At 42.2% G+C, this 16,461-nt stretch overlaps 1 protein-coding gene across 1 annotated transcript in view; it reads left to right on the forward strand.

Moving 5' to 3' along the window:
- LOC111154498 (glutamate metabotropic receptor 5) overlaps positions 1-16,461 on the forward strand; it is a 524,532-nt gene that overhangs the window by 468,475 nt on the left and 39,596 nt on the right. Inside the window, exon 8 of the mRNA XM_022514124.1 lies at positions 3,693-4,632. Within this exon, the coding sequence (XP_022369832.1) occupies positions 3,693-4,632 (940 nt within the window). The remainder of the gene's footprint in view (positions 1-3,692; positions 4,633-16,461) is intronic.

Below are 16,461 nucleotides of genomic sequence, written 5' to 3' on the forward strand. Positions count from 1 at the left end.
ACAAAGTCTTAGGTACAGTGTGGATGATCACACCTTGGAATTATCAAAGAAGGCATTCACAGACTGGATAAGAAGTCAGTCTGATACTCTAAGGTTGGGCTGCCAACCAAGGACCAAGGATCAGTTGTATAGTCATTAAGCTTACTTATTCAAAATAAGATTCCTTTGTCCTGATTCAAAATGCACTGATTCAAAATCTCCTGAGTTAGACCCTTGGATTGAATTTTTGTAGACGCTGCAAGTGATTGTGAAGCACATCCGTTTTTGGAAACTCTAAGAACTTATCCAATTATAAGATTCAGTGATTATAACACTCTAATCAGAATCCAATTTGCTATTCCAAGAGAATAGTTACAAAAGTATTTTGTGCAATGGCAGCATCATTAAACTAAACATAAAGCCTTCTGAGTGGTTCACATTAAAGAAAAAACACACATTTGAATGTATAAAATCTGGCAAATTTGTGACAATAATCACATGACATTAGAGGCATGCCTCATGCACATTTCTTCCAACAAATATATCTAATGGCATTTTCTTTAGTTTCACACATGATGTTAATGGGTTACATGGGAAGAGTTCAAGAATTTGAAAAATAGTGGTAAGTGCTGTCATATGCAAAACATTTAGGATTAGGGTGCTAATAACATCTAAATAGAAACAATTAAGATTTAGCAGAACAGCAGAGAAAAAGGAGTAAAATGAGAGCCTTTAAAGTAAACATTTATACATTTTTTTTCAGTTGATTCTTTTTAGCTAATGAAAGAATTCCCACTTCATGCACCACATAAGCTGTTTCCTATGCCAGTAAGTTACTGTGGGTATTCACAACTCATGACCTATGAGGGGAAACAGGCCCCGTTAGAATTAACTACAGTAGATAATAGATTTCATTGTCACATCACTGTTCTAAATAAACAGTTATGGAAGAATAAAGATAGGAATAATTGACTAATCCCTATTTTCCTATTATAAAATAGTCTCTACCAGGAACAAATCTATAAATATGAAGCAAAACCCCGTGGTATACTAAAATTTCAGAGATTGAATTCCTACATATAAGCCGCATATGTGAACACAGATGCCTAAAAATAAGGATACAATATCTTCATTAGCAATGAGATATGTGTTTATTTATAATTAATAACATTATGTAAAATAACAGTCTCATATTTAGTCTGGGCCATCCACATTTTTTAAATTAAAAACACCTTGTTTCAATATTAAATACACGGGAGTTTCTTATTTGTTTTGCTTTGTTTTGTTTTAGAGAGAGAGAGCAAGCAGGGGAAAGAGACAGAGAGAGAGGAAGAGAGAAAATCTTAAGCAGTCTCCATGCCTAGCTTGGAGCCCTAAGCTGGGTTTGTTCTCATGACACTGAGGTCATGACCTGACCCAAAATCAAGAATCAGACTCGTAACTGACTGGGCCACCCAGGTGTCTCTAAATACACAGGTTTTTAAAATAAGACTGCTTTTCCCATAGAAACAATTCTGTAAAATGTACCAAAGATCCAAGGCTAACTCGCAAGTCCCATTAAACCCATAATGAATTTAACAGTAATACTAATGGTGCTATTTCAAGCCTGAGATCTTGAAGAAAGAGACTGACAAGGCAGAAATAAAAATATTTCTTTGCCTTTTTACAAGAGCTGCCCTTAGACATATTTTGAAAGAACCACATGTTTCTTTGCTATTATTACTTATTGTTGTCTCCCTTACCTCCAAGTAACCTTTGATACTCAAAGCCTCTTACTGCAACACCCTTGACTGTGAGATATGGGAATTTAATAGGAAAATCTTACACCTGTAACAATTAGGATTAGGGTTGGAAGCATATATGGCGGGGGCGGGTTGGGGGGAGAAGTAGCTTAAACAAGACAAATGTGATGTCTGTAGTCTAGAGCTAGTGAGTGATTCCATGGTTAATGGGGATTCTCTTCCAAAACTTAGGACACGTTTTCTGTTCTTAAAGTTACTTTATATTCCGAGATAACTGATGGAGCTCTAACCACCATCTTTATATTCCAGGAAGGGGAAGGAGAAAGCCGAGAAGGACAAAAAGGGTATTCTCCAAGATTAGTCATTTTTCTATAAGGAGTTTCCTGTTTATATCTTTCTGGCTAAAACCTAGTCACATAGCAATCTGACTGAAAAGTTGCTGGAAAATGTAGTGTGGCTGCACTCTTTACCAGCCCCAAATGAAATTAGCGATCTGCTGCTGAGAATAAAAGGGAGAATGGATTATTTGCAGGCAATTAGTTATCTCTGCCATGTTCCTCAAATGTCCAGTGCTCCAGATTGTTTAACTCCTTTCCTGCTCACTCAATACGGTTTCTTTATTTCTATGTTACTGTTAAATGTAAAAAATGTTACTTTATACACACAGAGAGAGAGAAAGAGAGAGAGAGAGAGAAATGACCCTTCTAAGAGCAGTGGTTCTTAACTTTAGCTGTACCTTTAGAATCACTTGGAGTGTCTGTTAAAAATCCTGATGTCCAAACCAGTTAAATCAGAAACTCCGAGAGCGAGACAGGGCCACAGTATTTTTTAAAAATGCCTCTGGGTGATTCCAGTGTGCAGCCAAGTTTGAGAATCACGATCATAAAGAAATGTGAAAACAAGGTGCATACCCCAAATGATGCCAAGTTCTGTCATTTTTTTTTCCCTGATGTGTAATGAAGTGATATAAAAACATGCAAGCCATGAGTTAAGAATAGTTTTTGGAGTGTGGAGTGTGGGTACTTCCCACACAGACCAGTTGTTTGCCTTTGGGGTCATTTTGCCTCTGCTGCCCCCCCACTTTTTAATTAAGAATCTTCTCTTTTATAACAATGGAACCATGTGGTTCTCTGAAAATCCTAACCTTTCTATACAGTGGATTCAAGGACAGCATAGATGGATCCACTGTTGGTCATCCTTGATGTCTTGAACTCTCAAGGAGCCCATATCCATTTAAACTCTCTCTATTGCTTCAAATAATTTTCAAATCTTTCCACACTTTTATCTCATCCTAGATCAACACCGCATCCAAAGGAATGTTTAACACTGGTGTGACCATGTCCTTCCTTTCCTGTATATATAGATCCCTCCAATGATTTCCTATTGGTCTAGGCCTCTCTGCTTTGCAAGAGCCCTTCCTTCCTACCTCCCAGCCTTATCTAGGCCACTCACTGCACCTGTATGGTGGCCTCCTTTCATGCCTCCAGTGCCCCCTAGCTTTCCTTACAATTAATCCCCATATGCTGTACCTACTGAATGCCCAGTCATCGAACCAACACTTCCATTTGCTCAATCCTGTTGAAGGAGGCTTTGATTGCTCCCACAGACTGCATTAGGAACCATGCTGTCCTTCTTAATGGCCCTTATCACAGTTGTAAGTAATTATTTAGAAGCACTCCCTCCCCAATTATTTCTTAGGAGAGCAGGGCGCATGTTCTTCACCATTTTGTTTTCAGAACCTAGAACAGCTCCTCTCACAGGATGTGTGATACTATAAAGATACATATTTTATGAATGAATATATGAAGAACTGAGTAACATGGGATATTGAGATTGGAAAGGTAAATTGGAGTCAAAGGGTCCTGAAAAGGGTCATCAGCAGCTGCTGTAACTTAGGCAGTTCACTTAGGTGACCCCAGTAAATGTTTCCTTTTTTTTTTTTTTTTTTCCAATGTGTCTGTGTCTCTGCAGGCTGTGACTTGATCCCAGTACAGTATCTCCGCTGGGGTGATCCTGAGCCCATTGCAGCTGTGGTGTTTGCCTGCCTTGGCCTACTGGCCACCCTATTTGTCACTGCAGTCTTCATCATTTACCGTGATACGCCAGTAGTCAAGTCCTCCAGCAGGGAACTCTGCTATATCATCCTTGCCGGCATCTGCCTGGGTTACTTATGTACCTTCTGCCTCATTGCAAAGCCCAAACAGATTTATTGCTACCTTCAGAGAATTGGTATCGGTCTTTCCCCAGCCATGAGCTACTCAGCCCTTGTAACCAAGACCAATCGTATTGCAAGGATCCTGGCCGGCAGCAAGAAGAAGATCTGTACCAAAAAGCCCAGATTCATGAGTGCCTGCGCCCAGCTGGTGATTGCTTTCATTCTCATATGCATTCAGTTGGGCATCATTGTTGCCCTCTTTATAATGGAGCCTCCTGATATAATGCACGACTACCCAAGCATTCGAGAAGTGTACCTGATCTGTAATACCACCAACCTGGGGGTTGTCACGCCTCTTGGATATAACGGCTTGCTGATTTTGAGCTGTACCTTCTATGCTTTCAAGACGAGAAACGTTCCAGCTAACTTCAACGAGGCCAAGTATATTGCCTTCACTATGTACACCACCTGCATTATATGGCTGGCCTTTGTGCCAATCTACTTTGGCAGCAACTACAAAATCATCACCATGTGTTTCTCCGTCAGTCTCAGTGCCACAGTGGCGCTGGGCTGCATGTTTGTGCCGAAGGTGTACATCATCCTGGCCAAACCAGAGAGGAATGTGCGCAGCGCCTTCACCACGTCTACCGTAGTGCGCATGCATGTGGGGGACGGCAAGTCATCCTCAGCAGCCAGCAGATCCAGCAGCCTGGTCAACCTGTGGAAGAGGAGGGGCTCCTCTGGGGAAACCCTAAGGTAAAATGGGGTGATGGGGAGTTGTGGGGCACTGGCCTCTATAGTTGAAGCAATGGCATTTGTTTCCTGGTCTTTTAAGTGAGAAATATCTGAATGAATCAAACTCTGGGTGGAGGGTTGGGGGTGGGGAAAGGGGCCTTGGGCATTCTCATTGAATGGTTTTTATGGGATTAATTGGGTGTGGCCCCAGTTACTTAAGCCAAAACCAGAAACAGAGAAGTTGGGATTGAGAGAAAAAGCAGAGTTTCAGCAGAAAGGAGATAAGGTCCAAAAGGGCAGGGAGAGCACAGCTAAGTCATTAAGCTAAGGCAAGGCAAGTGATTAAGCCAAGTCCTGAGGGGACAGAAATACATCGTGGACCAAATTCTAATTCACCAGAACAGAGTAGAGGTTACTGTTAACACAGAAGATTATGCTGAGCAGAGTACCACGAGCCTTATATATCTGGCTGCGCTGTGTGCCTGAACTTTTCCAAGCCCAGAAGAGCCCTCGACTGCCCATCCCATAGAGACATGTGAATGTAGACTCTGTGTTTTAGTTCTTAATGGGCAACTTGAACTCTTTGGGAAATGTCTAAGTTTCCAAAAGTGACCTTGCATATAATCTTCCACAACAACCAGCCAGTTTCCCATCTTCTCTGTTGCCCAGCGTCCCTTCCCACCCTTCAAGTTCAGTATCCCAGGTAGTACTTGTGGGTAATTTCCATCTGAAAAGAATCTGGAGCCAACAGCCAGTGATTCCCCCACCATGAGGGACCTCCTTCTTTGATAAATACCTCCAAGGCACTTCGGAAGGCAAGGAGCGCTGCTCTCTCTCTCTCTCTCTCTTTTTTTTTTTTAGCCAATTGAGAGCTGTATCTTCAATAAACATCTAGAGAATACTGGTAGCATAGATTGCTATATTGCATGCTATCTCAGAGAGCTATGGTTCCTTAAAATCTGTTTGAATATGATAAATTCTAAGAACTTAAAGTGTAACCGATCACCCCATAGAGCTGCTCAGACTTATGCCAGTGGTAAGCCTGGCTATTAACCACTTTCTCCTTCCCTGCTTCTCTGGGGAAGAGAAGACTGTGGCCTCTGTGAGGGGCCAATGTGAAATTAGTGCAACTAATAACTTCCCAACATGGGGGAAATGAGATCATCTTATCAGTGGCTTGGGAACAAATTTAGAGGTACTAAAAAGGCTACATGGATTATTACTGGGAATAAGGACTCCTTCCTTTTAAGAAGTACATACCGAAAGAGCTAGTGAAGATATCATCTGCTTACTCTACAGAGATTTTACAATTTTCCTGAAGTCTAGATACATAAATGGAAGATAAACATCTTTTGAATTGAAGATAAATAGCTAAATATTATTGCTTGAACAATTCTCTTATACCATAATTTAGCCTGCATGGAAAGTCCCAGATTTCTATCAGCCCTTATTCTTCAAAGCCTGAGTAACGGTGATGGTAAAGGTACTGTGCTTCTAAGGATTGAGAAACACTCACAAGATACTTAATTAATCACATAGCTTAATTCATTTGCATTAGTAACTTGTATCCTTGCCTCTTTTAATTTTTTTCTAATCCCTGTATGCCTCTCATCTCTTTCCATGTACACCAAGCAAGGTATTTAACTAAATTGTAAATCTTGGGGCAAACAACTATGTCTTCAGTTTCTTCAGTAAATCGTGGCAATGTCATGGTCTGGCCACAGAAGGCCTTTCATCTCTCTAAACTGCCAGAATATTTTCCATCTGCTTTCCTGACTCCTCTCTAGAATATTCTTTTTCCAAAACTTTTGTAAGATCAGCCTTTTATTTTGTCTAAGCAGATCTATTTTTCAGACTTTTCTTTTACCCAACTCTCTCCCAATAAAACCTTTCCTGAAAGGTAAAACAGGCTCCTAGAAAGACGGACTTGCGAGCCTAGCTTAAGCACCCCGAAAACTTGCTTTGGGCAGGTTCCTTAGACAGTGTGAAGCAATGGGGAGGAACACTGGCTTTGAGGCCAGCTTCTCCTGAGTCTGAACCCTGGCACTGCCATTCCTTCTCTCTGAGCCTGAGTTTCTTTATCTGCCAAATTTAGATCATATCACCTACCTCAGAAGATTGTAAAGAGTGAAAGAAATAATTATGTGTAAAGGCCAGGTACACAGTAGCGGCTTTACTGAAGAAGGTGTCAGAGTACAGCACCAGGCGGCTCTGGGATTGAATACTGGCAGCATCACTTACCAGCTGTGGAACTGTAGGCAAATCACTTAACCTCCCTATGCCTTGGTTTCCTCCTCCGATGAATGGAGGAGATAATGAACCACAGCCTTCAGATAGGGTTGTGAGACTACATGAGTAAATACATGTAAAGTATATGCCATGTAGTAAGCACTTTAAATCTATATTTGCTATTTCTAACAGTGTTAACAATTGTCAATCTTCTTCCACCCCTGAAAGTCTCTGTATCAGGAATGCAACCAGGATGACCCTAATAACAGAGAGAGCACCGTAAAAGGCAGGAGAGGTCTATAGACACATTGATTACACAGACTGAGCTTTCCAAATCATCTCCATTTCGACATGGTCTGGTTCCTTGTCAGATTGTACAGCACACCCTTTGGCCTAATTTAAGCAAGGTGAGCTCCTTCAGAGTGGGAGCCTTGTCTCCCTTGTCGTCACTGTGCCTCCAGTGCCTGCAAGGGTCAACAAGGGCTCTTGATGCATAGAAGACACTTAATAATCTTTGGTATATTTACTGAGCAAATAAATTTGGGAAGGTAGGAATGTGGTGGGTATTTCTTGCTTGTGTTTAGGTATGCATACTACTATCCCCTAGTGGTTTTATTGCCTTTCATAACATGAAGCCTACTGTGATCTCTATTACAAATATCCCCTGCACTCCCATGGCCCTCAGTTTCTGCTCAAGAATCAAGTCATCATTCCCATCCATTGACCTCATGTTTTGCTATAATTCTAACCTACCTCTAGTAACATTTGGTTACTCTTTTCAACTATTTCATCTGTACTTCAATAAATAAGGGGCAACATAAATAACAAAATTTACTAATAGGGCCGATAGAAAATAGAAATTCTTGAGATTTTTGGCAATATTTTAACCTTTTTCACTACAGGGCCATGTAGTCCTTGATTTTGCAGTTTGGGTATTAGAATATTGAAGATGGTGAGGAGGGACCTTTGGCATTTGTTAAGTTTCCTACATGTAGTTGTGGCAAATGCTGGTCTAGTGATTATGGCTGAGACAGTGACTTATTTTTTGTCATTAACTGGCATATTCAGGCTGGACCCTGCTTTTGATGTGGAGGAGAAAGCCCAGAAAAAGCTCTAATACCCTTGCATCACACACATCCCCTACCAGCATCCTCTTCTAGCTATAACTCTACGAAATAATTTATATCCAAACTAAAATTATTTTCCTCTAGGTTTCCCATGAGCTCTCACACTGAGTATTTCTTCTCTGTGATCCAACATCAAGACATTCAGAATGTTACTGTGGTATTTATCACATTGTAAGATATAACTGGTTACATATGGATTTATCTTTTTACTTTATAAAGGCCAGTGTGTATCACATTATCTATCTCCAGGACTTAATGGGACTAGTGGGCAAGAAGTAAACTTGGATGCTTCTAATATTTTCATGTTTTATTCTGAATTACCTTCATTAGTTGGGTTTCTCGGGCTTGAATTCTGTAATATGCCAATGAGCCCATTTACTGGGATCTACAGGGGCCTTAAATAGTTAGCTTAAATATATGACTCTGGGTCTTTGGAGAGAGGCAGCTACTATGCTATTCCCAGCCTGGTTCTGTTTTTTTCCATCTGTTTATTTTCCTATAAACCCAGACTGGGTCTGGGCTATTTTTGAAAAGTCCTATACATCTCGTGGCAGACAGCTAGGGCTCCATTTTAAAGATGACACTAATTGCACACATTAGAATGAAAGTAATACCTCCCAAGGTTATAGTGACTATGTTTCCAAAAGTTAGGACACATTCTTGGAGCAGCGGATGTGGAGAGAGTAGATGGAAATATAGCAAACTAGTGTATAGTTCTGGCTTTGGAGCCACACCTGGATTCAAACCTAGTTGTGTGAATTTGAATAAGGTACACCAGTCTGCTTCCTCAACTGTAAAATGGTAGACAATGATCCCTATTGTGAGAGTAGATGAAGTGATGTGTGTCAAATGCTTAGTATTAGTGTATAGATAGCACTCAATCAATGGTAGATAAATGTTTAGAAATGTGTTCAGCTGCAAGTAAGAGAAAGCCTGATTTTCAGAGACTTATATGATTTTTACGGGTTTCACTTCCCTCGTGTTACAAGAAACATGTGGACAGACATGGTCTTCCTCTTCTCAGTGGTGCCAGAGTCAACATCTCCGCTCTTCTCTGCACCTTTTGTTTTTTTAAGATTTTATTTATTTATTTCAGAGAGAGAGAGAATGAGGAAAAGAGTGAGAGTGTACAAGCCAGGGGGAAAGGCAGAGGGAGAGAGAGAAGCTGAGCAGGGAGTCTGATGTGGGGCTCAATCCCAGGACCCTGGAATCATGACCTGAGCGGAAGGCAGACACTTAACTGACTGAGCCACCCAGGCATCCTCTCCAGGCCTTTTTACTTATGGTTGCACAATGGCTCTATGTGTTACATCCTTTCACTAGGGAAAACAATGGTTTCTCAGGACCCCTTTCTGTCTCATTGACCAAAATGGTCTCCTGCTGTCTCCTAGGTGCAAGAGAGTAGGAAAAAAGCGTGCATTTACCTTTCACATCTTCTATAATGTAAACTGAGGGGGAGATGGGGGTGTCAAGTGCTTGTTGGATAAGCCCATGAATAGCATTTACCATGGAAAGTGATAGTACCTCGTAGTGGCAGGGGTAGTGGTAATGGTAGGAGAATCACCTAGTGGTAATTATTGAAAATATTGAAAGAAGGAGCAATAATCTTTCCCATTTTTCAAACAGGGAACTTGGGTTATCGTGGTTAGAACCCTCGCCCACAGTCTTGTGACCAGTCAATTACACTCAGCTCCCAACTCAGACCTTAGCTCATTGGCCTTAGAGCTGAGCCTTCCCCAGAATGTATTCTTTGGAGAGCTAGTCTCATAAATTGTTCCATGGGGGAAAAAAAAGAAAAGGTATTTGGTCAAACAAATTTGAAAGTATGCTGACTATTCCTTTAGAATAGTGTGACTGTGTTTAGGGATAAACACTGAGAAGATTTGCTATGTAGAAACCAATCATTCATTCATTCGTTCATTCTTTTCAATCGTTCCCCAAGCTTGCTGAACATAGGACTATTACTTCCAGGTAACTCTCTTAATTTTCTGGAGCATTGATACTACAAAGGGGACTTACGATGGAAAATATCACAGCCAAAGAGAAGATCTGTTTCTGGGAGACTGAAGAGTCGTTCCTGTCTTCAGTGAGAAGGGGGACAGAAAGAGCCAATTTCCACCTCTGGTCATGGAGAGAGAATCACTTGTGTCCTCTAAGCGCCTAAGGGAAAAATAGAGCCAAGACCAAGAGATCTAGCAGCTTTCTGGAAAGTAAAATAGGCTCACCCTAGCGCCCCAGAAAGAAAAGTGCTCAGAGTCAGTCATTCAATTCACTGAAATAGCAAAGGGAGATTTTTATTTAAACGGGAGTGAGTCACTATAGATTTTTTTTTTATATAGAAACGTACTATTTATGCTATCAATGTATAGCAGTCCCTGTGATTAACATTTTGGTTCTAGACACTAATTCTCCAGCATGACATGGCACAGCATCAAATCATTGTCAAGCAGATGATGCCATGCTTCCGTGTAAGGCCTTCACTTAAGCTGCAAATTGACAAATGAACACAAAACCACTTCTGACCTAAATAAAGCACTGAACGTGTTGAGTCTAAAGTTCTGGTTCTACAAGATTCAGAATTTCCAGTGTCTTGGGGATGAGGCTCTCAGATGCAATGGGCATTTCATGGCTAAATGAATGACAGAGGCTGTAGCTCTAGATCATACATGTTCTCAGAAGGTAAAAGCCTCGCTGCAGATTCTCCTCAGGAGGCAGAAACATCAGCACTGCCTCCACCTTAATTTTAGAAACTATCATTTGCCGCTTTTGTTTTAATTAACTAATGAACTTCACTCTCATTGACATGGTCATGAGAGCCCAGTCAGACTATCTGCTAAAGCAATGGCTAACCCTTTCACGTCCTTTGCCCAAATTATAATTTGCCTGGAAAACTGGTTCTCTGTATGTCAGTATGGGTCAGTATACCCCAACTGTGCTCAGAGCTTTGAGGATTTCCATCTGCTTAGATATCATTAAGGAGTTATGAGTCCATATGAGGTGACGTTCGTGTATCTCTTCCTCTTTAGAATCCCCTGCCTCAGGGCACCTGGGTGGCTCAGTGGGTTAAGCCTCTGCCTTCAGCTCAGGTCATGATCTCAGGGTCCTGGGATCGAGTCCGACATCGGGCTTTCTGCTCTGCAGGGAGCCTGCTTCCTCCTCTCTCTCTCTCTCTCTCTGCTTGCCTCTCTGCCCACTTGTGATCTCTCTCTGTCAAATAAATAGAACCTTAAAAAAAAAAAAAAATAGAATCCCCTGCCTCTTCCTTCTATCTTCCAGGTGGTTCTTCTCTTCCAGGGTGCAGCTTCCCCACTGAAACCCTGTCAGAGAGACTGTCTCACAGATTTTCCCTCATCTGGACTCTCAGAACATTTAGCACACATGCCTCACAACTTCTTCATTTATTATTTATATGAACAGAACTGAACATTGTCAGGCACTGTGGTAGGCCCTAAGGGCCCTAGGGGGTTGTCTTGGGTAGACATGCGATATTTCCATAACTATCTTAATGCTGCCTTTCTGTCTTCCTCAGCACCTAGCACGGTGCCTGACACACAGCAATCCTCAGTGACAGATTCTGATGCAGGTGGGCCAAAGCTCTTAGGGCTCACACTGCCATTACAAGAAGAAGAGCTACTCACTTTGTTGACTTGGTTGCCCAGATTTTCTCTGATAATACTTGGTTCAAAAAATATAAGAAAAAATGCTTTATGCTAGAAGCAAACTTCTTGTTTTTCATCAAGCTTCCACAGAGTGCAAGTAGATTCTGGGGATCCAGAGATAAGTAAGAAACACTCTTTGAGGAGCTCTCAGTCTCCCGAAACAGAACGGGACACAGGTTAGGTTTCATAACGTGATGGAGTGCTGTGATAGGAGTCCACGGGGGAACAGAGGAACCCAGAGGCAGAAGCAGCAAAATTCTACATGTGGAGAATTAGAAAACCGCCCAAAGGATCCAATTTAAACAGTAGATACTATTTAAATACTTTATGCCTGCTTAGCCATCCTCAGGGCTTCACCAGCGAGGATAAGATAAAGCCAAACTTCCTTCCCCTTCTGTGGCAGGAAAGGCTACAGAATACCTGGGGGTAGGGGCCTTCTCCCAGCCAGCCTGGCATCTGGTCACTCCCTGCTTGACTTTCCATTCAGACACACTCAATTTTCTTGCTTTCAGGCTGCTATCAGTGCAGCTAATGTGTTACAAAATACACCTGCCCCACCACCCTCAACTTGGCCAAATCACACTCATCTTTGATACCACTTCTACTGGCAAGCCTGTCCTGACCCTCTGAGACCACATTAGGTCCCACTCTTCATGATCCAAGCAAGCCATGTGCTTCTCCCTCTAGCACATTCATCATCCCGTGTTATAATTCCATGTTTAACTGTAAGACTCCTTTACACGCACGCATATACATGCATGAGGGCACACACATGCACACACACATGCACACACACACTGTCGCATGAACTTACTAAGCACAGGGTCCATGTCTTCATTTTTCCTGTGCCATTGGAACCCAGTCCAGTGCCAGGCACTGGTTAGCACTCAAAAATGTTTGTTGAATAAATGGATAGATGCTGGGGTGGGGGGGTGGTAGATGAATACTGATGTGCGAATGACACTGGCATTTGACAGTGAACACAAAGGAGGGTGGAGGATTGTGAATAATTATATTCATTGAGCATTTGGTGATGGCCCCTTTGAGCCTTATGCGGATTAACTCTTTATATCCTCCAAACAATCCTCTTCTTAGATAAGGCAACTGGGATACACAGAGGGTAATTTACTTGCTCAAATCCATGAAGAGAGTCAGTAGAAGAGGCAGGCTTCCCATAAAGACATGCTGGCTTCCAGGCACATGCAGATAACCATCCAACAATGGTCCCCATCCCAGCTCTTGTTTTGTCACCTGAGCTGAGGAAAATTGAGACTGAATGGGTGCAGGACGTGACTTGCCTCTAGGAGTTTCCCTGAAAACTGCTCCCTGATCTTTATGGCCCTGTACTTTCTTGCCATGGTCATTCCCTCAGCTGAGCCTGATTTGACTTGTGTTTTATCTCAGAAGCCTCTGAGGTAAAATTTGAAATTGAAAGGGCTGCCTGATAGCTTTCCTGTTTAATGGTGATTTTAAACTATCTATATAGATTTTGTTTGTGTGGAAAAAAGGTCTGACTGATTAGTATTTTGATTCTATTTTTTACTCCCAGAGAAAAGACCCTAAAGGTGATTTTGTTTGTTTGTTTGTTTGTTTGGCGTATAGGCCAATCAGTCAGGGTGACATCATGGAACAAGGCTGTCGGTGTCAATCCTGTTATAACTTGACAGAATACTGTGGTGTAGGAAGGGAGCCTAGACAGCAAAGATATGGATTCCATTCCCGGCTCTGCCACTCACCAGCTGGGACTTGAGACCAAGCCCTTAATTCTCAGAACCTCTGGAAGATGAGGATGATACTCTGTATTCCACTGTGCGCTATGCTCATAGGATCATGAGCATTATACAGAGTATGTTCCACAGGCAGGTTCATGAGATGTGAGTTTCCTTTCTCCTAATCATCGGGTCATCTCAGTTCCCATCCACCTAATATATAGCTCTGGTGACCTAATATGATGTTCCATGACATCAGTCTTCAGGAAATTTACTGAAATGGAAACATTTGACTTTGGGAACCTGGCCTGAATTACTAGTAGATCATGGCTAGATCCTGGGGGCGAATGGTCCTCAAAATTTCCATTATATTCTTTTTTTTTTTTTTTTAGATTTTATTTATTTATTTGACAGAGTTCACAAGTAGGCAGAGAGGCAGACAGAGAGAGAGAGAGGGAAGCAGGCTCCCTGCTGAGCAGAGAGCCCGATGCGGGACTCGATCCCAGGAACCTGAGATCATGACCTGAGCCGAAGGCAGCAGCTTAACCCACTGAGCCACCCAGGCGCCCCTCCATTATATTCTTAAGTAGAAGTTTACAGAGTCTCTGTGCCAGTGCTTTTTCAGAAGTTAGGCTTTCCAGGGCACCTGGGTGGCTCAGTGGGTTAAATCCTCTGCCTTAGGCTCTCAGGTCATGATCTCAGGGTCCTGGAATCGAGCCCCACATCGGGCTCTCTGCTCAGTGGGAAGCCTGCTTCCTCCTCTCTCTCTGACTGCCTCTCCGCCTATTTGAGATCTCTGTCAAACAAATAAATAAAAATCTTAAAAAAAAAAAAAAAAGTTAGGCTTTCCTCAGAGTTTAAAAGAGATTTGTAAGTGTTAGCCACTCTTCTCATTCCCCTTATGGTTTTGGCAGTGCGTTTATATTTCTTCATGAAAAAACTATTTTGATTTTTAACTTGGCCCAGATGGGTCCATTTTACTTAATGTTTAGAAACTAAGTGATGAATCACTGTGGTCAATTTTATACATCACATGATATGAAGCTCTCTTTGGGAAGGCAAGTGCGTACTCACTTGCTCACTTCTGTTTAGTCAAAGAAAGAAAGAGAGAGAGAGAGAAAGAAAGAGTGAGTCACAACATCCCTGCTGTGTACAAGCTTGCTGCCTGGCCTTATTCTTGGGCTCCTTCTCCGCACACTCTGGATGACAGAAGTTGCCAGAAACTGTGACTCTCCCTCTGCTGAGTTAAAGTGGCATGGCCAAAATGCAGACTAATAGCACTGTTTTCTGTAATTCAGGTGGCTTTTTTACTTTGAGGAAAAAAAAGAGAGAGAGAGATCATGACTCGGTAAACAAACAGAGCTGTCACTGACCTTGCTTGTTCTTCTAAAATGAATGGTAACTAAAAACCAAAGTGCGGTAACCCCAATGAAGCTCCCAGAGAAGGTAAAGATCATTCCAGTCAACATCTGCTAAGCAAGTCCCAGTCATGTGTGAGACACTATACTACGTGGATTACACATGAGTGTCTTCTAGAATAAAGCTCCCCAACTGCAGAGTTTTTGATACAGTAGGTCTGGGGTGAAGCCAGAGAGTTTGCCTTTCTAACCAGCTCCCAGGTGATAAGGATTTCATATCGATGAATGTATGGTGACATAGGGCTCACATGTTGAGAACCACAGGCTTACATGTTCTCAGCCAATAACAACCATGTGAATTAGATATTATTTATCTTATATTTTTAAGATTTTATTTATTTATTTGACAGACAGAGATCACTAGCAGGGCAGAGAGAAGGAAGCAGGCTCCCCGCTGAGCAGAGAGCCTGATGTGGGGCTCGATCCCAGGACCCTGGGATCATGACCTGAGCCTAAGGCAGAGGCTTTAACCCACTGAGCCACCCAGATGCCCCTATTTTATTTTTCAAAAGATTGTATTTATTTGAGGAGAGAAGAGAGAAAGCACGTGCAAGTTGGGGGAGGGGCAGAGAGAGGGGGACAAGCAGACTCCCTGTTGAGTGCAGAGCATGACAGCCCTGAGATCAGGACCTGAGCCAAAACGAAGAGTTGGACGATGGACTGATTGAGCCACCCAGGTGCCCCGTGAATTAGATATAATTATTACTCTCTGTTTTAAAGGCGAGGAAACTTAAGTGCAGAGAGGTTTAATGATTTGTCCAAGATGGCGCGGCTCATAAGGGATGCAGGTGGGATTCAAAGTCAAAACACCATGTTTTTCCCCACAATAACGTGACTGACAAGCTTTCAAGAGGATATATAAAGTGGGTAATTGTTCCTCCTTCCTGTTTGCCCCATATCAGGACTTTTGCTCTGTGGACTCAAACTCTAGGTCATCACCTGCCCACCTGGGCATAAGGTAATAACACTGCTATTACCGGAGCTTTGCTATTGGTTGGGTTATGAAGCATACTTCCCACAATCCATTCATAAATTCTACAGCAGTCTCCCACTCTCTGCCTCAGTGACTGCAGGGCATACACTTTGACCTCACTAGAGCCAGTGTCCAGTGAGGAGATCATCTGCCATTCCCCTATACTCATCCCCCAACAGTGATGTCACTGCAACATGGGGGAGCATGGTGAACTAATGGAGGAGTGGGAAAGGCACCATATAATATTGCCATAAAAAGAAAAGCAAAACCAAACCAGCAAAGACACTTTCTTCAGTTTTAGATGGCATGGGCAGAACAAGGGAGAGTAGTGTAATATCAACATGGATGGTCCTCTTTGGTAGGCAGAGTAATGACCCTCAAGCATGGAAACAGTCCATTCCCTGGAACATCTGAATATGTCACCTTCCATGGCAAAAGGGACTTTGTGGATGTGATTATGTTAAGGATCTTGAGATTATCTTGGATTATTCAGGGGGAACCAAGGTAGTCACAAGGGTTGTTATAACAACAAGTGTTGTTATAACAGGAAGGCAGGGGTATCAGAGTCAGAGACAGATTTGAAGATGTTACTCTGTAAGCTCTGGAGTTCAACTAAATGATTCTATTTTGACCATTACACTCCCTAAAAGATATCTTGGCTCAGGTAGAGAGAGAGGAGATGTTGGTCTTTTCTACGTGAAATTCTGGTGAGGTTCCATGACATTCTGTGTTGGT

Source organism: Enhydra lutris, unplaced genomic scaffold (genome assembly GCF_002288905.1).
Source record: "Enhydra lutris kenyoni isolate GAN:26980312 unplaced genomic scaffold, ASM228890v2 scaffoldscaffold37, whole genome shotgun sequence".
NCBI classification, from domain to species: Eukaryota; Metazoa; Chordata; class Mammalia; order Carnivora; family Mustelidae; genus Enhydra; species Enhydra lutris.